This window comes from Myxocyprinus asiaticus, chromosome 39 (assembly GCF_019703515.2).
Source record: "Myxocyprinus asiaticus isolate MX2 ecotype Aquarium Trade chromosome 39, UBuf_Myxa_2, whole genome shotgun sequence".
NCBI lineage: Eukaryota > Metazoa > Chordata > Actinopteri > Cypriniformes > Catostomidae > Myxocyprinus > Myxocyprinus asiaticus.
The window spans coordinates 11,703,592-11,720,827 of NC_059382.1; the positions used below are offsets into that span (position 1 = coordinate 11,703,592).

The 17,236-nt window shown below is 38.8% G+C and overlaps 1 protein-coding gene and 1 pseudogene across 1 annotated transcript; one reads left to right on the forward strand and one right to left on the reverse strand.

Annotated features, from left to right (window-relative positions):
• Nucleotides 1-7,063: 7,063 nt before the first annotated feature.
• Nucleotides 7,064-13,972, forward strand: LOC127429707 (protocadherin Fat 4). Its single transcript, XM_051678810.1, has 10 exons — nucleotides 7,064-8,065; nucleotides 8,155-8,256; nucleotides 8,648-8,949; nucleotides 9,051-9,136; nucleotides 9,282-9,455; nucleotides 9,559-9,683; nucleotides 9,775-9,992; nucleotides 10,281-10,539; nucleotides 11,817-12,935; nucleotides 13,303-13,972. The coding sequence occupies exons 1-10, from the start codon at nucleotides 7,243-7,245 to the stop codon at nucleotides 13,548-13,550; spliced, it is 3,456 nt and encodes a 1,151-aa protein (XP_051534770.1). The 5' UTR covers nucleotides 7,064-7,242; the 3' UTR covers nucleotides 13,551-13,972.
• A 438-nt stretch (nucleotides 13,973-14,410) lies between these two features.
• Nucleotides 14,411-16,794, reverse strand: LOC127429647 (olfactory receptor 2AT4-like; annotated as a pseudogene).
• Nucleotides 16,795-17,236: the final 442 nt, after the last annotated feature.

Genomic DNA, 17,236 nt, shown 5'->3' on the forward strand with positions numbered 1-17,236 from the left:
ATTTTGAGTTGGAGCGATACTACATCCTGACTGCCACAGCACAGCAGGGGGACATTCAGCTCAGCAGGGTCAGGGTGTACTTCAATGTGATTGATGTCAATGACAATGCACCAGTTTTCTTCCAAAATGACTTTTCCACCTCACTGCTGGAAGACTCACCTGTTGGAATGTGCTTCCTAAATCTGAATGTTTCAGATGCAGATGAGGGTCAGTTCACAATTAGTTAATATTGCACAAGAAATGTGATCATGTGTTTATCGGAGCTCTTAGATCTGGACATCTTGTTTGAGCGATCCAAAGTCTTTTGACAATTCTTTTTAGGTTATTCCAACCTTTTACTCAAATTGAGACATATTAAAGCAAAATGGGGATGTTTTGTGACATGTAAATCTAGTCAATAGAGATTTGGCACAATGGACGATACCGGCCATACCTTTGTCATTCATTTTTGTCTTCAGGCACAAAACCTCCAGGTCACAGCATGTTTGAAAAGCTTTGGGAAATGCCAAACAGGCTAAAGGGGTCTCATTAAATCTTATGTCATTTGTCTTTTGTAAGCTTCCTGAGAAGATGAATAGGGTTCTCTCTCTTGGGGATGCAGGCTACTGCTAAAAATGGAGAATCCCCTCTCTCTGCTTCACTTATTTCAGGTTTAGGCCTACTATGAAACATATAATGTATTCCATCCCCAGTTTCAAACTTATTTAGGAACGTCTTTTGAGTTTTCACAAAGTTGTTCATAAACTTTCAAAACTTTGACAGCAACAAGAATGGCTAAGATTAAATATGTTTGAAATGGCAGGCTGGATGATTACATTACATTTGTTCTCTTTATTGGAGGCTTTATACCAAAAATATACCAAGAGCAAAGCTTGTAGCTTCAACATTACAAACCACCCAAAGAATGTAGTTTTTGTCCTATTTTTGGGATTTTAATAAACTGATTGTGAGCAGTATCTGCAATCATTGATTACAACTGTTTGTTCTGTTTAATGTAATTCAGGTGCCCAACAGCATCCTTTTCTCGTATTTTACAGGCATATATGGAGAAGTGGATTTGGTGGTGACTTCAGGAGACCATGAGAGCAAATTCTCTGTAAACCGGCAGGGAGCTCTATGTCTAAATGGGGAGTTAGACAGAGAGAGAAACGCAATGTATAATCTCACTGTCCAGGCCATTGACCGTGCTCTACCCCTAGAGGCTCGACTCACAATCTCGGTGCATGTTACCATCTATATTCTTGATGTCAATGACAACTTCCCTATCATCACAACACCAACTACTGTTAGTTTTCAAGAGAACGCCCCTCTCCATTCTGTTGTTACGGTCGTACAAGCCACAGATGCTGATTCTGGGTCTAATAGTGAAATTGTTTTTAGCCTAGAGAATGGATCAGAGGAGCCATTCAGTATAAACAGCTCGACTGGAATTGTGTACCTGCGGAAGCCATTAGATAGGGAAACTGAGGATGTAATTGTAGTCACATTGAAAGTCAGTGACAAAGGCACCCCTCAGTTGTTCAGCTCAATGAACCTCACGGTCCAGATTGAGGACGTCAATGACCACAATCCAGAGTTCTCTGAAAGCTCCTACAGTATTTCAGTATATGAGGATATACCTCATGGAACAAGCCTGGTCAAAGTTCTTGCACTTGATCAGGACATTGGCTCAAATGGGCAAGTACGGTTCTATGTCTCAGAGGGTGGGTTTATGGTGGACTCAGTTCTAGGGGTAATCTCTGTAATTGACAAGATGGATCGTGAGATGAAGCCTTTCTACAGTTTTTCAGTCATTGCAGTAGACCAGGGAGATGTTCAGAGGTCTGCCACAGCAACCATCAATGTAACAGTCATAGACATCAATGACTGTGTGCCTCTTTTCCCCTCCGAATCACTGACATTAAATGTGTATGAGAATGGAGAGGATTCTTCTCAGCACACCCATCAGGTACTTGCTTTAAAGTGTAAATGGCATTGTTATGATTTAGGGGCCGTTCGGACCAAATGCGTTCATGCACAAAAAAACAAAAAACAAAAACAAACAAAAAAAAATGAACAGCACAATGAATAGAACAGAAAACATACCACAAGACACATTTTTAAAAGTTGAAGCTCTTTTTAACTTGACAAGGTGACTAAAAAAACCACATCGCTCCTGCATGACACATGGTCAAGGGTCGGTCCATCTGGCACGATTACATAGAAAAACAATTGTACAAAATTTTGTTCTTTCAGTTATGAATTTTGTTTACTGTAAGTTCAATGACTTATGAATATACTGAATATGTCCTTTGTAGATACATGCTGTAGACGATGACTTAGGAGTGAACAGTCAGCTGACATACTTTATAGAATCAGGAAATGAAGAGGGTCTCTTCTCACTTCATCCCAATGGAACATTCCAAATCTTAAAGAATCTTGACAGAGAATTGAAAAGCCAATACGTGTTAAAAGTTATTGCTGTTGATTCAGGTAATCATATGTCTCTTGAGAAGTGAAGAGTCTTATACCTCAATAGCTCAATAGTCGCACCACCTGATTCGCTATTTACATAAACTGTTAAAAATATGTAAACATTGTTAAGATGTATATATTTAGTTGATTGTTCATCTTTGGCCCTTTTTTTTGTAGGTTTTCCATCATTGACAGGCACAGGGACCATGGCTATTCTTGTTGATGATGTCAATGACAATATTCCAAAATTTAATGATGATACATTCAATACTCACATATCAGAGGATTCTCCTGTTGGAACAGTTTTTAGGAGAATAATAGCCTCAGATATAGATGATGGTTCCAATGGAGAACTAAGGTAATTAATATGTTGACTAATATAATCTGGTCCTTTTTGGTAGAAAAATAACTTTTGTTTTGTAATTTTTCTATTTTTTTTTTTTTTAATTCCTTTAAAATCTAAACTATATTATACATTAGGCCACAGGCAACTTGATTTACAATGAAAAGGGGACCTAGTAAATTAAGATTAGTTTAAATAATGTTCCTGACTATGTCTTCTACACATTTACTCTTCTGATGCAATCTTGAAAAATGAAAGGTAGAGTTAACCAAAAGTGAAAATTGTTATAGTTTACTCACCCTCATATTGTAGAACTCTCATTCTCTTGTGGAACAAAATGCAGAAGTCTTAGTCACCATTCACTTACCGGTGACTGAGTATAACATTCTGCCTAACATCTCCTTTTTGGGTCACACGTTTGAAAAAGGTCATTTGGGTTTGAAATGACACAAGGGAGAGTGAATGATTGTCATTGTTGTGTGAATGATCCCTTTAATATTGTCTATGGAATTGATATTGAATTGACTGCAAATCTAGAACTTACTGTAGATGTCACTTGTTTACAGATATTCTTTGGAGGGACTAGATGTTCCTTTTTCCATCAATGAAACTTCTGGAGAGTTATTCACCATAAGTGCTCTGGACAGAGAGGCAGTGGCTTTGTACAGATTAATTGTGGTCGTCACTGATGTACATCCCACACAGCCTCTTTCTAGCTCAGCAACTGTTTCAGTAACAGTAGAAGATGTGAATGATCACTCCCCAGAATTTCTTTATGGACCATATGTGGCCAATATTCCTGTTGGAATTGCCAAAGGTGAATGCACACACTATTGAAATGACCTAAATATTAGATATAATTTGTATACAGTTTTTTTTAGATGATTGTCTTTTAGATTTAATTCATTCCTATTTGCATTGTGTATTTTGCAGGATCAGTTGTCTGCTCGGTGATAGCAAAAGATCCAGATGACGGCTTGAACGCAAAACTGAATTTTTCTCTACACGGCCAACATGCCCACCTTTTCTCAATTAACTCTCTCACTGGAACGGTGTTCACTACTGATTCTGTGAGAAGAAGAAATGACATCACTGTTGATGTTCACGTGCATGATGGAGCCAACTTGCCAAAAATGGACACAACAACCTTGACTGTCAGATTCCAGAATGAATCTGATTTTCCTCATATTGCAGTTGAAGTATATAAGAACTTACTGCCAGAAGATGCACCTACTGGTACCTTGGTGGCTATAGTGACTGCAGAAAGCTGGAGAAATGTATCAGTGTCCTTTTATCTGGCTAGTGGTAACTCTGGTGAGGTACTTGAGATTCACCATAGCACTGGTGAGCTGACCATTAAGGACAGTTTAGATTTTGAGACCAACATGTATTTCAATCTAGTTGTGGAAGCCAGAGACACGGGGATACCACCTTTTTCATCTTATGCTGAAGTTCATTTGAATGTCAGTGATTTGAATGATAACCCCCCAGTGTTCTCACAAAAGTACTACAGGTGTGAAGTGTATGAGAACTTGGATGCAAGTAGAGTGTGTAATGTGTTAGCAACTGACGCTGACTCTGGAGTGTTTGGAGAGGTGCAATACTTAATTTTGGCTGGTAACACCGATGGTGCATTTAAATTAGAAAATAATAGAGGCATTCTTAGCACAACAAAGCGTTTAGATAGAGAGAAAATACCATATTATAATCTTACCATCAAGGCAGTTGATAAAGAGAACAACAGTCTCACTGCCATTGCAGCAATTATTATCGTAGTCCTCGACACAAACGATCATGCGCCTCGTTTCTCACAGATTTTCATCACGGAGGTTCCTGAAGATGCCCCTGTTGGCTTTTCAGTCCTTCAAATAACTGCTTTAGATGAAGATGATGGTGTAAATGCTGTCATTGAATATACAAGCTTTGGCCAAAATAAAGAGTTTCCCTTCAGTATTGATAAAGCCAGTGGCACCATAGTGGTGGTGCACCCTTTGGACAGAGAAGATCAGGATCATTATATTGTGAAGGTTAATGCCAACGATTCTGCTTGGAGTATCAGCACAGATGTCACTATATACATTACAGATGTGAATGACAACATACCAGTCTTCTCTCAACCACTGTACTCTGTTACCGTCCCTGAGATGAAAGTCAATGAAATTTTCCTTCTGCAGGTTAGTGCATCTGACAAAGATCTTGGCCAGAATGCTCAAATCCTTTACTTCATCAACCCACCACATGAAATGTTTTTTGTAAATACATCTACTGGGGATATTTCAACCAAACAGCTACTTGTTCTCCATGAATCTGGATCGTTAAACTTTAGTTTCACAGTTGTGGCTTCTGACTGTGGCATTGTACCTTTGAACAGCTCTATCACTGTTTCAGTGACATTAGTACTGCACAATTCTTTCCCACCTTTATTTTTACCCTTCAAGCCTTTGGTGCCAGTCCCTTTGACTCTGGATGTGGGAAACGAGGTGATCCAGATATCAGCAGTAGATCAAGACTCTCTTGAAATGAACAACAGTATTGAGTACTTCAACAGTGGTGGCAATGCATCTCATTATTTTGAGGTAGAACTCAACAGTGGAAGAGTGTTAGTGAGAAAACCTTTAGTCAACAGCATCAACAACTACCTAACACTTCATGTCACTGCAAAAGATAAAGGCTTGCCTCCACTTTCCACACAGACTGAAATCAGTTTTGTTGTTACTGAAAAAAATTTGTTTACACCGTATTTCCTTGACAGTAAGGTTACATTTTTTGTTCCTGAAGATTTGCCCACTGGTTCAATCATTGGAAAGATTCAAGGCAAAGATAAAGATGCTGGTGTCAATGGTCTTATTTCCTATTCACTCGATAAGGGGATTGAAAATGGATTGTTTTCCATTGGACACCATTCAGGACTGATCAAGCTAGTTAAAGCCCTTGACTTTGAGAAGTCAGAGACCCACCATCTGAATGTCATTGCTAAGGATGAAGGCTGGCATTCCAAGATGGGGAGACTCAATATCACTGTGTATGTTATAGATTTAAATGATAATGCTCCAGTATTTACATTTAGAGATTATATTGCATCTGTTCCAGAAAATGCTTTAATTGGAACCTTAGTTTTGCAGGTTCTGGCAACTGATGCTGATACAGGAATTCATGCCCAAATCACATATTCACTAATTGCTGGAGACATACATCTCTTCTATTTGAACTCTAGCAATGGCACTATCACCACTTCAGAGGTGTTTGATTTTGAGCAACATCAGCATTTTGAACTTACAGTCAAGGCCACCAACATAGGCTTTCCATATTTGCACGATATTGCCCAAGTACACATTCAGGTCACTGGCTTAAATGAATTCATCCCTGCTTTTCAAAGACATCTATACAACTTCTCTGTGTCAGAAGCTTTGCCACCACAAACTGAAATAGGAAGTGTAGTTGCTATAGACTATGACATAGGGCCTGATGGAGAAGTGTTTTACCTACTTGTTGGTCAATGTAAACAAGCTGGCTTTGCAGTTGATGAGCGCAAGGGAGTAATATATATCTCCAGAAATCTGAAAAACCGGGGCCAAAATCATGATGTCCTCCGGGTTTTGGCAAAAAACAAAGGAACCATTACTGGCTTTAATGTCGATGAAGCCTTGATACATCTACACATTTTAGATGAAAATGATCCCCCTGAGTTTGATTCAGTGCTCTACACGGCAGCAGTGCCAGAGGATGTCTCTATAGGGACTTCCATAACCAAAGTTAAAGCAGTGGACCATGATGTGATACTAGAGTGGAGCAGGTTCTCATATAGCATTGTACATGGAAATATAAACAGTTCATTCTTTATAAATCCTTTGAGTGGGGTAATTTCAGTCAACAGTCAGCTGGATAGGGAGATGTGGTCGGTTTATAACCTGACAGTCATTGCTGTAGATGAGAGCTCACCGAGTGTTGCTGGAAGCACGAAAGTGGCTGTGACTGTCATTGACATCAATGATAATGCTCCCAAATTGTTGAACACAGAGGGCTTTATCAGGGAAAACCAACCTTCTGGGACTATTGTAACTACCTTAACAGCTACAGATGATGATCTTCCTCCAAATCAAGGCCCTTTCACTTATTGGCTGATGAGACCTGCTGTAGGAAACAGTTTTTCCCTCACATCTGATGGAGTTCTCTTTACTTCAAAGGCCATTGATCGGGAGCACAACCCTCTTTTTCAACTGCAAATTGCGATCCAAGACGCTGGTAAGGCACCAATGTCTTCCACCACTGTGTTTCATATTAAGATACTGGATGAGAATGACAATGCACCGTTGCCAAGAAACATCAATATTTTAGTGAAATATTATGGTAGTTCCTTCCCCGGAGGGCTCATTGGAAACGTGAGACCAAACGATCTGGATGAACTGGATGTGTTTAATTGTACAATTAGAAATGGACCACTTAGGATGTATAGTTTTCCATTCGGAATGTGTAATTTATGGTCCTCCCCATACCAAGGGGAGGCAACATATAATATTTCCATCGAAGCACATGACCAGCTCCACCCCTCTGTCAACAACAGCATTTATATCAATTACAAAGGCTTTACCAATGTCTCTCTGGACAACTGTGTGCTCTTCTACATCTCCATGTCTACTGTCGAAGAGTTTCTGTCTTTGAAGTATTTAAAATTTGTCAAAGCTTTGGATAGCCTCTTTAATCTACAAGCATCCAAAACGCATGTGTTCGGAATGAAGTTACAAGGAGATAAAATGCTGCTTTTGGCTGCCGTGAAAAGCTACAACGGACAGTATCTAACTGGAGAGGTGGCAAATAGAATATCAAATATGCATAAAAGGTTACTGGAAGCACAAAGCAATGTGACTATATCCCAGATAACCAGCGATCCCTGTACACTTCATCCTTGCCAAAATGGTGCCACCTGTAACAGAAACATTCACATCAGTCAAGATGTTGCCGTCTTGGAAAGTTCTAGTCTCATATTTGTATCTCCCAATTTTGTTGAAATCTTTAATTGCTCATGCCCGACAGGCTTTACAGGAGAGTTGTGTGAGCTGGACTTTGATGAATGCCTAAAGGGACCTTGTGAAAACGGGGGAACCTGCTATAACAATCCAGGATCATATTTTTGCCAATGCAAAGAGGGATTCTCTGGGCCGCGCTGTGCTATTGTTGATAATGAATGTCAAACAGTGGTGTGTTTAAATGGAGGAACTTGTTGGAACAGACAAGGAGGGTTTATCTGTGATTGCAGCCCAGGATATGAAGGTATGATTTACTGTACCACCAACTCTATGCATATTAATTAAGTTATTAATTTAATTGTAAAAATAATTTGCCATTTATTTTTGTCACAGGAATATTTTGCAATCATACTGTTGACCATTGTTTATCCTCCCCCTGTGTACATGGAAACTGCACCAGATTTTTAACTGGATACTCCTGTCAGTGTCCATTTGGTAAGTGTAACTTTCCTTTCTATATGTATCTGCATATCAAATTAAATTTCTGTCACCAAGCAGTATAACCCATGTGAGCACATATTTGCATTTATATATATATATATATATATATATATATATATATATATATATATATATATATATATATATATATAAATATATATACAGTATATATTTTTTATATTGTACTGTATATTATATTTATTAATAAAAATGTTAAAATATTGTTTTTTATTTTAAGTGTTTTTTTATGATAAAAGTAATAATTATATAATTAATATTTATTTATATAAATTATTATTGATTATAAAAATGAGTTTATTGATTATGATATTAATACATTTTTAATGTGCATATTTTTGTTGCTGTCTTTTTTTTTTTTTTTTAGCTGTAAGCGGAGTCAATTGTGAAAAACACAGTTATGGTTTTCAAGAGCTTTCTTATATGGAATTTCCACCATTAGACCCTCAATATAACTTCATCTCTCTGGAATTTGCAACTGTACAGCAAAACTCTTTACTTCTGTACAACCATGGTGACCTGTCAACTTCAGAGTTCTTGGCACTTGAAATTGTGGGTGGAAGACTGTGGCTCTCTTATGATCTTGGATCTGGGGTGACAAGATTGGAGACTGGGAAGTTAGTGGCTGATGGAAGTTTTCACAACATCACTGTTAGAATAACTGGAAATGTATGTGATTCCCATATATTGCCATTTTTCAATCAATCATGCCATTTTTGTGAACGATTTGTCAGATATTCTTCAGGTATATATCCATTTGTGTTTCTCAGATAGCCTCTCTAGAAATTGACAGCTGCTCTGCCAATGAACCACAAGGCTTTTGCTTATCACAAAGTGGTGGTACTGGAACTCAAAGGTAGTGTTAAGTTTAACTTTGCACACTAGTACGCATAATAATTTTAAACTGCACTTTTTTAATGGGTATTATACACAGTTTAGCATCATCATGTCACTTGTTTATATACATGTACTTGTTCCTTAAACTTAATTTTTACATACAGGACCCTGGATGTGAACACAAATAACCTGACATTTGGTGGAGTAAAGTCCATTGATGTCATTTTGCAGAGGCAAATAAGGACCCATGATTTTGTTGGATGTATGAGAAACATACTAGTGAACAACATTGGTCAAGATTCCTTAAAAGCCCTGGCATCGCAGAATGTTCTTGACTGGTCAGTCTCATAAGTAACTTTGTATGTGTTTTTAACTCTGAATTCTGAAAAACTAATTTCTGTCATAGTTCCATGGTTCAGTTAATTTCTTTTTGTTGCTTAGGTGTCCACGAGCTGATATTCCTCCCTGCCAGACTGAAGAGTGTTTAAATGGAGGAGTTTGTCAAGACCGATGGTCCCACCACCACTGCCAGTGTAGAGACCATTTTATAGGGGCCAACTGTGCCAGTAAGTAATTTAATTCATTAATATATTTTTTGTTTGTTTTACTTGTTCTTTGACAGATCAAATATGTAAGTTTTAATTCTGCATTTGATAGATTTGGCTAAGCAGCATGTATTGTTTCTTAATGGGGAGGTCTACATTGAGTTTGCCGTCAAGGAAAGCTACAGAAGAAACCAGCTTCTGCAAGCCATTCTGGATGGGAATGAAGGAGACTCTCAGGGATTATACAATGTTGAGATCAAGATGAGGACTGTCAGAAAAAATTGTATTTTGATTGTGTTTTGGAGTAAAACAGCGCATCTAGCTCTTCAGGTGAGCTCTGTGAGCAGTATCTTGTTTATAGTGTAACAAATATTCTGCAAGACCTATACTTAATTTTATATTCATTTTACATTTTCATCATCAATGCCTCATATGTCAAAACTGTAATTACATTTCTTTTCATATTCTGCAATGAAAACAACATGAGAGTGAGCAAACAATGTCAGAATTTTCCTTTTTGGGTGAACTACTCTAAGTCGATGCTGCTTTTGAATGTTTGTAATTTTGTTCAAATAACTGTCAACCAATTCATAACACTTGAATTTCTTGCCTCCTCAGATATCAGATGGAAAACCTCTGTATGTGTTCACAAATGCCACATCTGGTCAGCGACAGGAGCTCTCAATTAAGGGAGATGTTTCAGATGGACAGTGGCATGTTCTTCAACTGCACAGAAAGCGGCCATACATAACTCTGTTTCTGGATGAACGGCCTATTGTGAACACCACCAACAGCACCATAACCCACTCTGTGTTCATAGTAGAGACCGTTTATCTGGGCACTGCTCCTTTGAGTGAATCCAGAGATAAAAACTCAGGTTAGACAGTTCTTGATTTGTATTAATCTGTTATAAATTCTGTTATTTATATATATATATAAAAAATCAAATAAGTTGCTGTCCACACACTTAATGACAGTCAGACTGGAAAAAAAAGATCTAGCAAAAATATGTATTTTTTATTTTAAACTTGCAAAGTGAATTAGTGCAGTGTGCAGTGAATTAAAAAACAGACTTGCATCTGAAGTAACAGAAGTTTTGTTTGAGTGCAACAATTTCCTTTTTAGTTGCAAAATATAACAGAAAAGTGCGTGGGGGTTTACATTTGGTCAAAAATTCTTTCATTTGTTTTTAATAAAATGTTGTGATAATTATTAATAATAATTAAACATTTAATAATAATAATTCTTTAAAACAATTTTTAAAGCTGACTTGCGTAATTTTTTCAATGTTCACATTTATTTCACACAAATCATGAAAATCTGAATGGTGGATCATCAGTTTATAAACAGTAACTTTTCGCCTTGTTCCTCACACAATGCTATCTTATGACATCAAAACACTTTTTATAGTGCATGACTCGTTGTGTAAATTTTAACGTTTGCATTGCATAACCAACAATATTTACAAGCTTGTTCAAGCGATACGAGTACTGCAGAGCATGCGAGTCGACATGAACCGAAAGTGTAATAGAAGGACCATAAAAAACGTGGTTGCTTCAGCAATTCCGTTTTTCATCTCGCATTTGCTTTTATGGCATTATTGCTTAGGTTTAAGTAAGGGAGGTAGGTTTTGTTAATTTAAAACTTGATAGAGCATTAACCTTAAAAACCTCATCTGTTTGGGAGAACATTTATCTCAGTTCCAGCGCCACACAGTGGACATTTCAATACATGTAAAAAACCACATATTATAATTTTAGAAAAATGTGGCTAGTCACAAGTCAGTTGAGATCAGGCTGGTAAACACTGTTGCTCTGTGGTGCTTTCATTGATCTTTTTGTTTGAGTTGCCCGACCAGCCTGACACAGCAACATTGGCTCAACCAATGATGTGAGTTTTTGGCGGGACTATCTATTTGGACAACCAATGGCAGATGCAAGGTGTATTCTGAAAGCTGTGTTTACTTTTGCAATTCTGTTTGGTGAAGCTAGTGTCGACTACACACTTGAGTTTTAAAATAATACTTTGTTTAATTTATTTATCTCACTTATTGTTGCCACAAAGAGAACACATTTTCAGGTTGTTTCCGTCTTTGGCATTGACAAGAAAACTCTTTTATTTTGTTCCTTACATTAGTTGTGTTGGCTTTTCCAGGTTTTAGAGGGTGTGTGGAATACATAAAATTCAACGGACACATCCTATCATTCAATGGCTACAATGACATAGTCGAGGCCAGGCCGAGCCCCTCTGTCTTCCAAAACCTCTGTATTTCTCCAAACCACTGTGTTCTAACTCCATGCCTCAAAGATTCCTGTCTTTCTAAGCCCTGCTGGAATGATAGTAACTGTGGTTCTTCCTCCAAAGAGGACTACTGGTGCGTCTGTCTACACAATGTGTCTGAGTCTTTATGCGGATCTTGCTCATCTGACTCTGTACCCAGTGAGGCCTGTTCTCAACCTCTTGAGAGTGCCCCCTTATGGATTGTTGCAGTTGTTATTCCCATTGCCCTCATTTTGCTGATCCTGGGTCTATGCATTGTCCTCAGGAGACATGGCAAATTCTGTGATGGCAAAACTAGGAGTCCTACCTACCTAATGCCACCAACCAAACAGCATGGCACAGATAATCTGGCATTTATTTTAGGCCTTGCTGACGAGTGTCCTCGGAACATTTTAAACGAGGGCAGAAAACAGGCAGATTTGATAAAGCCAAGAGATTCATTGCATGGAGTAGAAAATTATTCTGAAGGTGGCCCCTCTAGTCACGTCTCGGATTTTGGAGGGAGTGAACTGGAGTACTATGAGATTGACAGCACATATACAGTTTGCAGCTCAGATATGAAGACCCTACAGCTGAGAAAGGATGTTCCTGGTATTAATTGTCAATCCATGAGAGATAGAACAACCTTGCATCCTCAAACTAATCATGTGCCACCTTCCCCTGAACTTCATCAGAAGATGCCTGGTGACAATTTTCACCACTGGCAACATCTGTCCCACATCTTCTCCAGGAGAAAACTAGCTTCTGATCTGACAAGTCCCCCACAACATCTCTCAGCAGATGAAGTTGAGAAAATGAATGCCCCACCAAAAGAATTTCAAAATTTGAACGAGTGTCCCATAAAGACATTTAGAGCTGTCAGCTCAGACAGGGGAATAGAGTCATCATCAGAAAGTGAAAGTCATTGCTCCTTTACTGCCTCTGAGTTTGACTGTGAGAGAGAACAGTCATTCATCAGTTCACGGGACAACAAAGATGAACATCAATCTGAAGGCAAGTGCACATGGTCAGTTTGATCTATCTGACATTTAAGACGGGGTGAACGCTGATATTTTGTTCCAATATTCAGAAATCAGAATTCTAATTTACAGTACCTGAGTGTGTATTGTGAAAAGCTCAAATAAAAATGACTTGACTTGACAATAAAATATATAAGAACAAAAAGAAAGTTTGATTTTTGAAAATTTTTGTAGGATTTTTAAGTCTTGGCTATTAATCAAATGTTAGCAAATTTGTGACATTAATCATGTTAACTCTTTTGTACAAAAAGTAAGATTTCCTTGCTTTCTTTGAAGCACACATACAGTACAAGATGCCTTTTGGAACATTCTGAAATCATGCCTCACTGTCACTGTTTTAGCTGCAGATTGGTCCAGAGGGCAATTTATTCTGATGGCCCCTTCACCTTTCAGAGATGTGGCCACATCACACTGTGTCCAGAATGTGCCCAAAACCTCTGTCTCCAGTGGGATCCAGCAACTAGAGAGTTTCCTAAACCTAGGAGTTCATTTTAATACCTATGCAAGTGTATTTGAGGACATAGCCAGATTGCCAAACAATCAACCAACTGACCGTGATTTTCAGAGTGATCAAGAAGAAATCATTTGAAGGAATGTTAAAGCAGAGGTTCACAGTAAAAAAAATAAATTGAAAAAAAAATAAGCACTTTAGTCAAATGCTCTGTGTGGATGGGAACTTAGCTAAGGTTCCTGATTTTCAACTGTTTTTATTTAGTAAGCTTCAAACTTAAATGCTTGAGTCTGTGTTCTTTAGCAAATAATAGCTACCAGTGAAAATCTGGTGAATATTCTTTTTTAGAACATTAATAAAGCTGTAAATATACTAATAATTTCATCTAAAAAGGTGCATTTTGTACAATCTGAGAGGCTTGTTACACTGTGATTAGGCAGACATTAGATAACAAAGCATCAAGGAAGAGTTTTAACATAATTCTTTGTGTTACATTAGCGACATCACTTGCCAGATCTCTGACATTACATCTAGTTATATATATTAGAGATCATAAGAGGTAAGTTCATGATTTTATTCAATTTCATTTATTCTTTTTTTAATCTATAGCAATGGTTTGTTAAACTCACAAGGAAGAGGTGAAATATATTTTGTACTGAATGATAAATCTATTTGTAAAAGGGTTTTTTTTGTTGTCACAATTTTAACTGCAGTGAATATTTCTCAGGGTATTTAAAGGTTTATTTTAGAAAGTCAATTAATAGGCACATACTTTAAGGTTATGGCTACAAAAAGGCTTTCAAACCATTACACCACTGTCGCCCCAAAAAAATACAAATAATACAGTTTGGTCAACATATTTTGCTACACGATATTGGGTATATAGTCACAATAGGAAACTAAATGTTATTGGTCAAACCAATATATGTTGTCTAAAAGGTACTGTTTTTGTCTTCAAGACACTTGTCTTTCCATATATACTTTTACCTCTATTTTTTTCACATGAAAACAGTCTTGATTTCCTGAGTTCTGAAACAGTATATCATTGGATTGACAACGGGAGAAACAGACTGTACCACATAACATGCATAAACGAACACCTATAGGCATTTCAGTAGATATGTCACATATAAACACAGTGCATCTGGGCAGATAGTAATGGCATGTGATTAAAAGCTGAGGACTGCATGTGGAAAATGTTTTATATTGAGCCTGAACACTGGAGATTTTAAACACAGATATGATGATGGCAATGTATGAAAATTAGAGGGCCCAAAATAATTCTTCCTTAGCTCAGCCTTCAATCTGCATGCAATTTTATATGCTGCATATAAATCACAATAACATTGACTTACAACGTTTGTAGTACAGTAGGGCAGACTGTGAGCTTAGTAAGTAAACGATGGCAACCATGCATATATTATCAACCAAAATGCTCCATATGCAAATGCAATAGACTGATTTGTAATAATAGCAGGATATCTAAGGGGGTGGCATATAGCAATGAATCGATTGAGGGCCATTAATAACATCAGAAATGAATTCATAGCACCTAAATGATGCACATAACATGTTTGCACAAAACATGGATTAAATTGTTTATTTATAATCATCTCAGGGTAACAGTTCCAAAAGCAATGTCTGACAAAGCGAGGTTACAGAAGATTAAATAGGTGGGTTTATGAAGGCTTCTCTCACAAACAATAAATGAAATTATTAAAATGTTCCAGTTGCAATGATAAGATAGAAAAAGTGTAATAAGTTTCCCACAGCTTTAAAACACTGTGGATGGAGTCCTGGAATTCAGAGATCTGAGTGAAATTGGCATCTGCCATGGCTTTGAAAACCATCCTTAACCACCTGGAAAGAGCACAGAAGGGCTTTCACACTGCAAATACAAGTAAAAACAGGTAAAAAAAAAAAAAAAACTGCTGAAATTCAAAGGTGTTGCAGTACAAGATCATACACAAAGATACTTCATTAATTCATAGATTATCTGCAATAAAAATAAAAAATAAATCATAATTCAAAAGTTAATTGTATCAAAAAAAGAAAAAAAGAAAAGAAAAACACATGGCACGTGTAGTCTAGCACAATGTCATTACATGGCTTCACATTTCAGCATTTTATGCAATTTAGTACAATTATCAAATAAACCAATGAATTAAATATATTATTTAGCCTATACATACAACTGTATGTTGAAGAGTAACATCCTGGTTACTTGAGTAATCTCTGTTCCCTGATGGAGGGAACGAGATGTTGTGTCAATGTAGTGACACTAGGGGTCACTCTTGGGAGCCTGAAACACCTCTGGTCTTTGAAAAAAGGCCAATGAAAATTGGCGAGTGGTATTTGCATACCACTCCCCCGAACATACGGGTATAAAAGGAGCTGGTACACAACCACTCATTCAGGTTTTGTACTGAGGAGCTGAGATAAGGTCCCGGCCATTTCAGTGGGTAGTCCAGCGTTGTGGCAGGAGGGACACAACGTCTCGTTCCCTCCATCAGGGAACGGAGATTACGCAAGTAACCAGGACATTCCCTATCTGTCACTCACTCGACGTTGTGTCGATGTAGTGACACTAGGGGTCCCTGTACGAAATGCCACAACTGGCTGAACTGTGTTACGAGAACTGGCGGTGTGTGACAGGCAGACCACTGTGTGCCTCGTAGCCAGCGAACCAGGCCGACACGTAACCTCCCCAACGCTGTTATGAGTGTCGAACGGCCATTCGGGGACAAGTCGACTGCCCAAAAGATAGAGACAGGCTAGCCCAGTCGTGGCCTCTTATCCTCTCTTTTTTTTCTCTCCCCAAAAAAAGAGTGAAATTTGTTAACCGACTAGGGCCACCAGGTCTACGTCGGGGGGGATGTCACTCCCAAGGGGAAGACACCGCAGAGACCACACCCTGCCCGGGGGTATTTTGAGTGGAAATACGTCACATGGTCATGCCGAGCTTTGTCGGAAGTATGTCATGTGGAGGAGTCCCATGGTAGGTCCTACACTATGGGGGAGGAGTTTCTACAAACATGGTGACTGGGGCAGATGGGGCCTCTGCCCAAGGAAGACGCAGTTTACCAACAAGGAAATGAATTAGCGGAAGATATCCATCGCATGGGGTCACCTATGGGGAACCAACACATGCGGTGCACCTACCCCAGTACAGGGCTTTGTTAGCACATGTACTGAGCCAGCAGCAAGTTTCTCTGCAAATTCGTCTGCCACAGGGCTCGGAGGAAATCATCCAGGGAACACAGTTTGTGAACACTACTGGGAGTCAACAGTGCACATCTTCAGCTCAGGGGAGGTGAAAGGCGCTGTGCGCAAGTGATACACCCAGCCAGCTGTCCTGGACTTACCTTCTTGTGCCTGCCATTACACGGGACGAAACCGGTTCCACCCGGAGATTGTAGAACCTCGCAAAGGTGTTGGGTGTTGCCCAGCCCGCTGCTCTGAAAATGTCTATTAGAGAGGTGCCACAGGTCAAGGCCCAGGAGGCCGCCACACTCCTGGTAGAATGGGCTCGTAGCCCTGCTGGGAGCGGCATGTCCTGAGTGTGATATGCCATTGCTATGGCGTCAATGAGCCAGTGGGTAATCCTCTGCTTGGAGACAGCGCTTCCTTTCCGCTGTCCACCAAAGCAGACAAAGAGCTGCTCAGAGACTCTAAAGCTCTGCGTGCGATCCAAATAGATGCGTAAAGCGTGCACCGGACACAGCAACGTCAGGGCTGGGTCTGCCTCCTCCTGGGGCAGCGCTTGCAGGTTCACCACCTGATCCCTAAAAGGGGTCGTGGGAACCTTGGGCACATAGCCCGGT

What these genes read in the sequence shown, in the direction of transcription:
- LOC127429707 (XM_051678810.1), top strand. Translation starts at nt 7,243, where the DNA reads ATGTATAGTTTTCCATTCGGAATGTGTAATTTATGGTCCTCCCCATAC. An exon ending in CTCCTGTCAGTGTCCATTTG is followed by an intron (nt 8,257 to 8,647) that starts GTAAGTGTAACT and finishes TTTTTTTTTTAG; the next exon opens with CTGTAAGCGGAGTCAATTGT. An exon ending in CTGTTAGAATAACTGGAAAT is followed by an intron (nt 8,950 to 9,050) that starts GTATGTGATTCC and finishes TGTGTTTCTCAG; the next exon opens with ATAGCCTCTCTAGAAATTGA.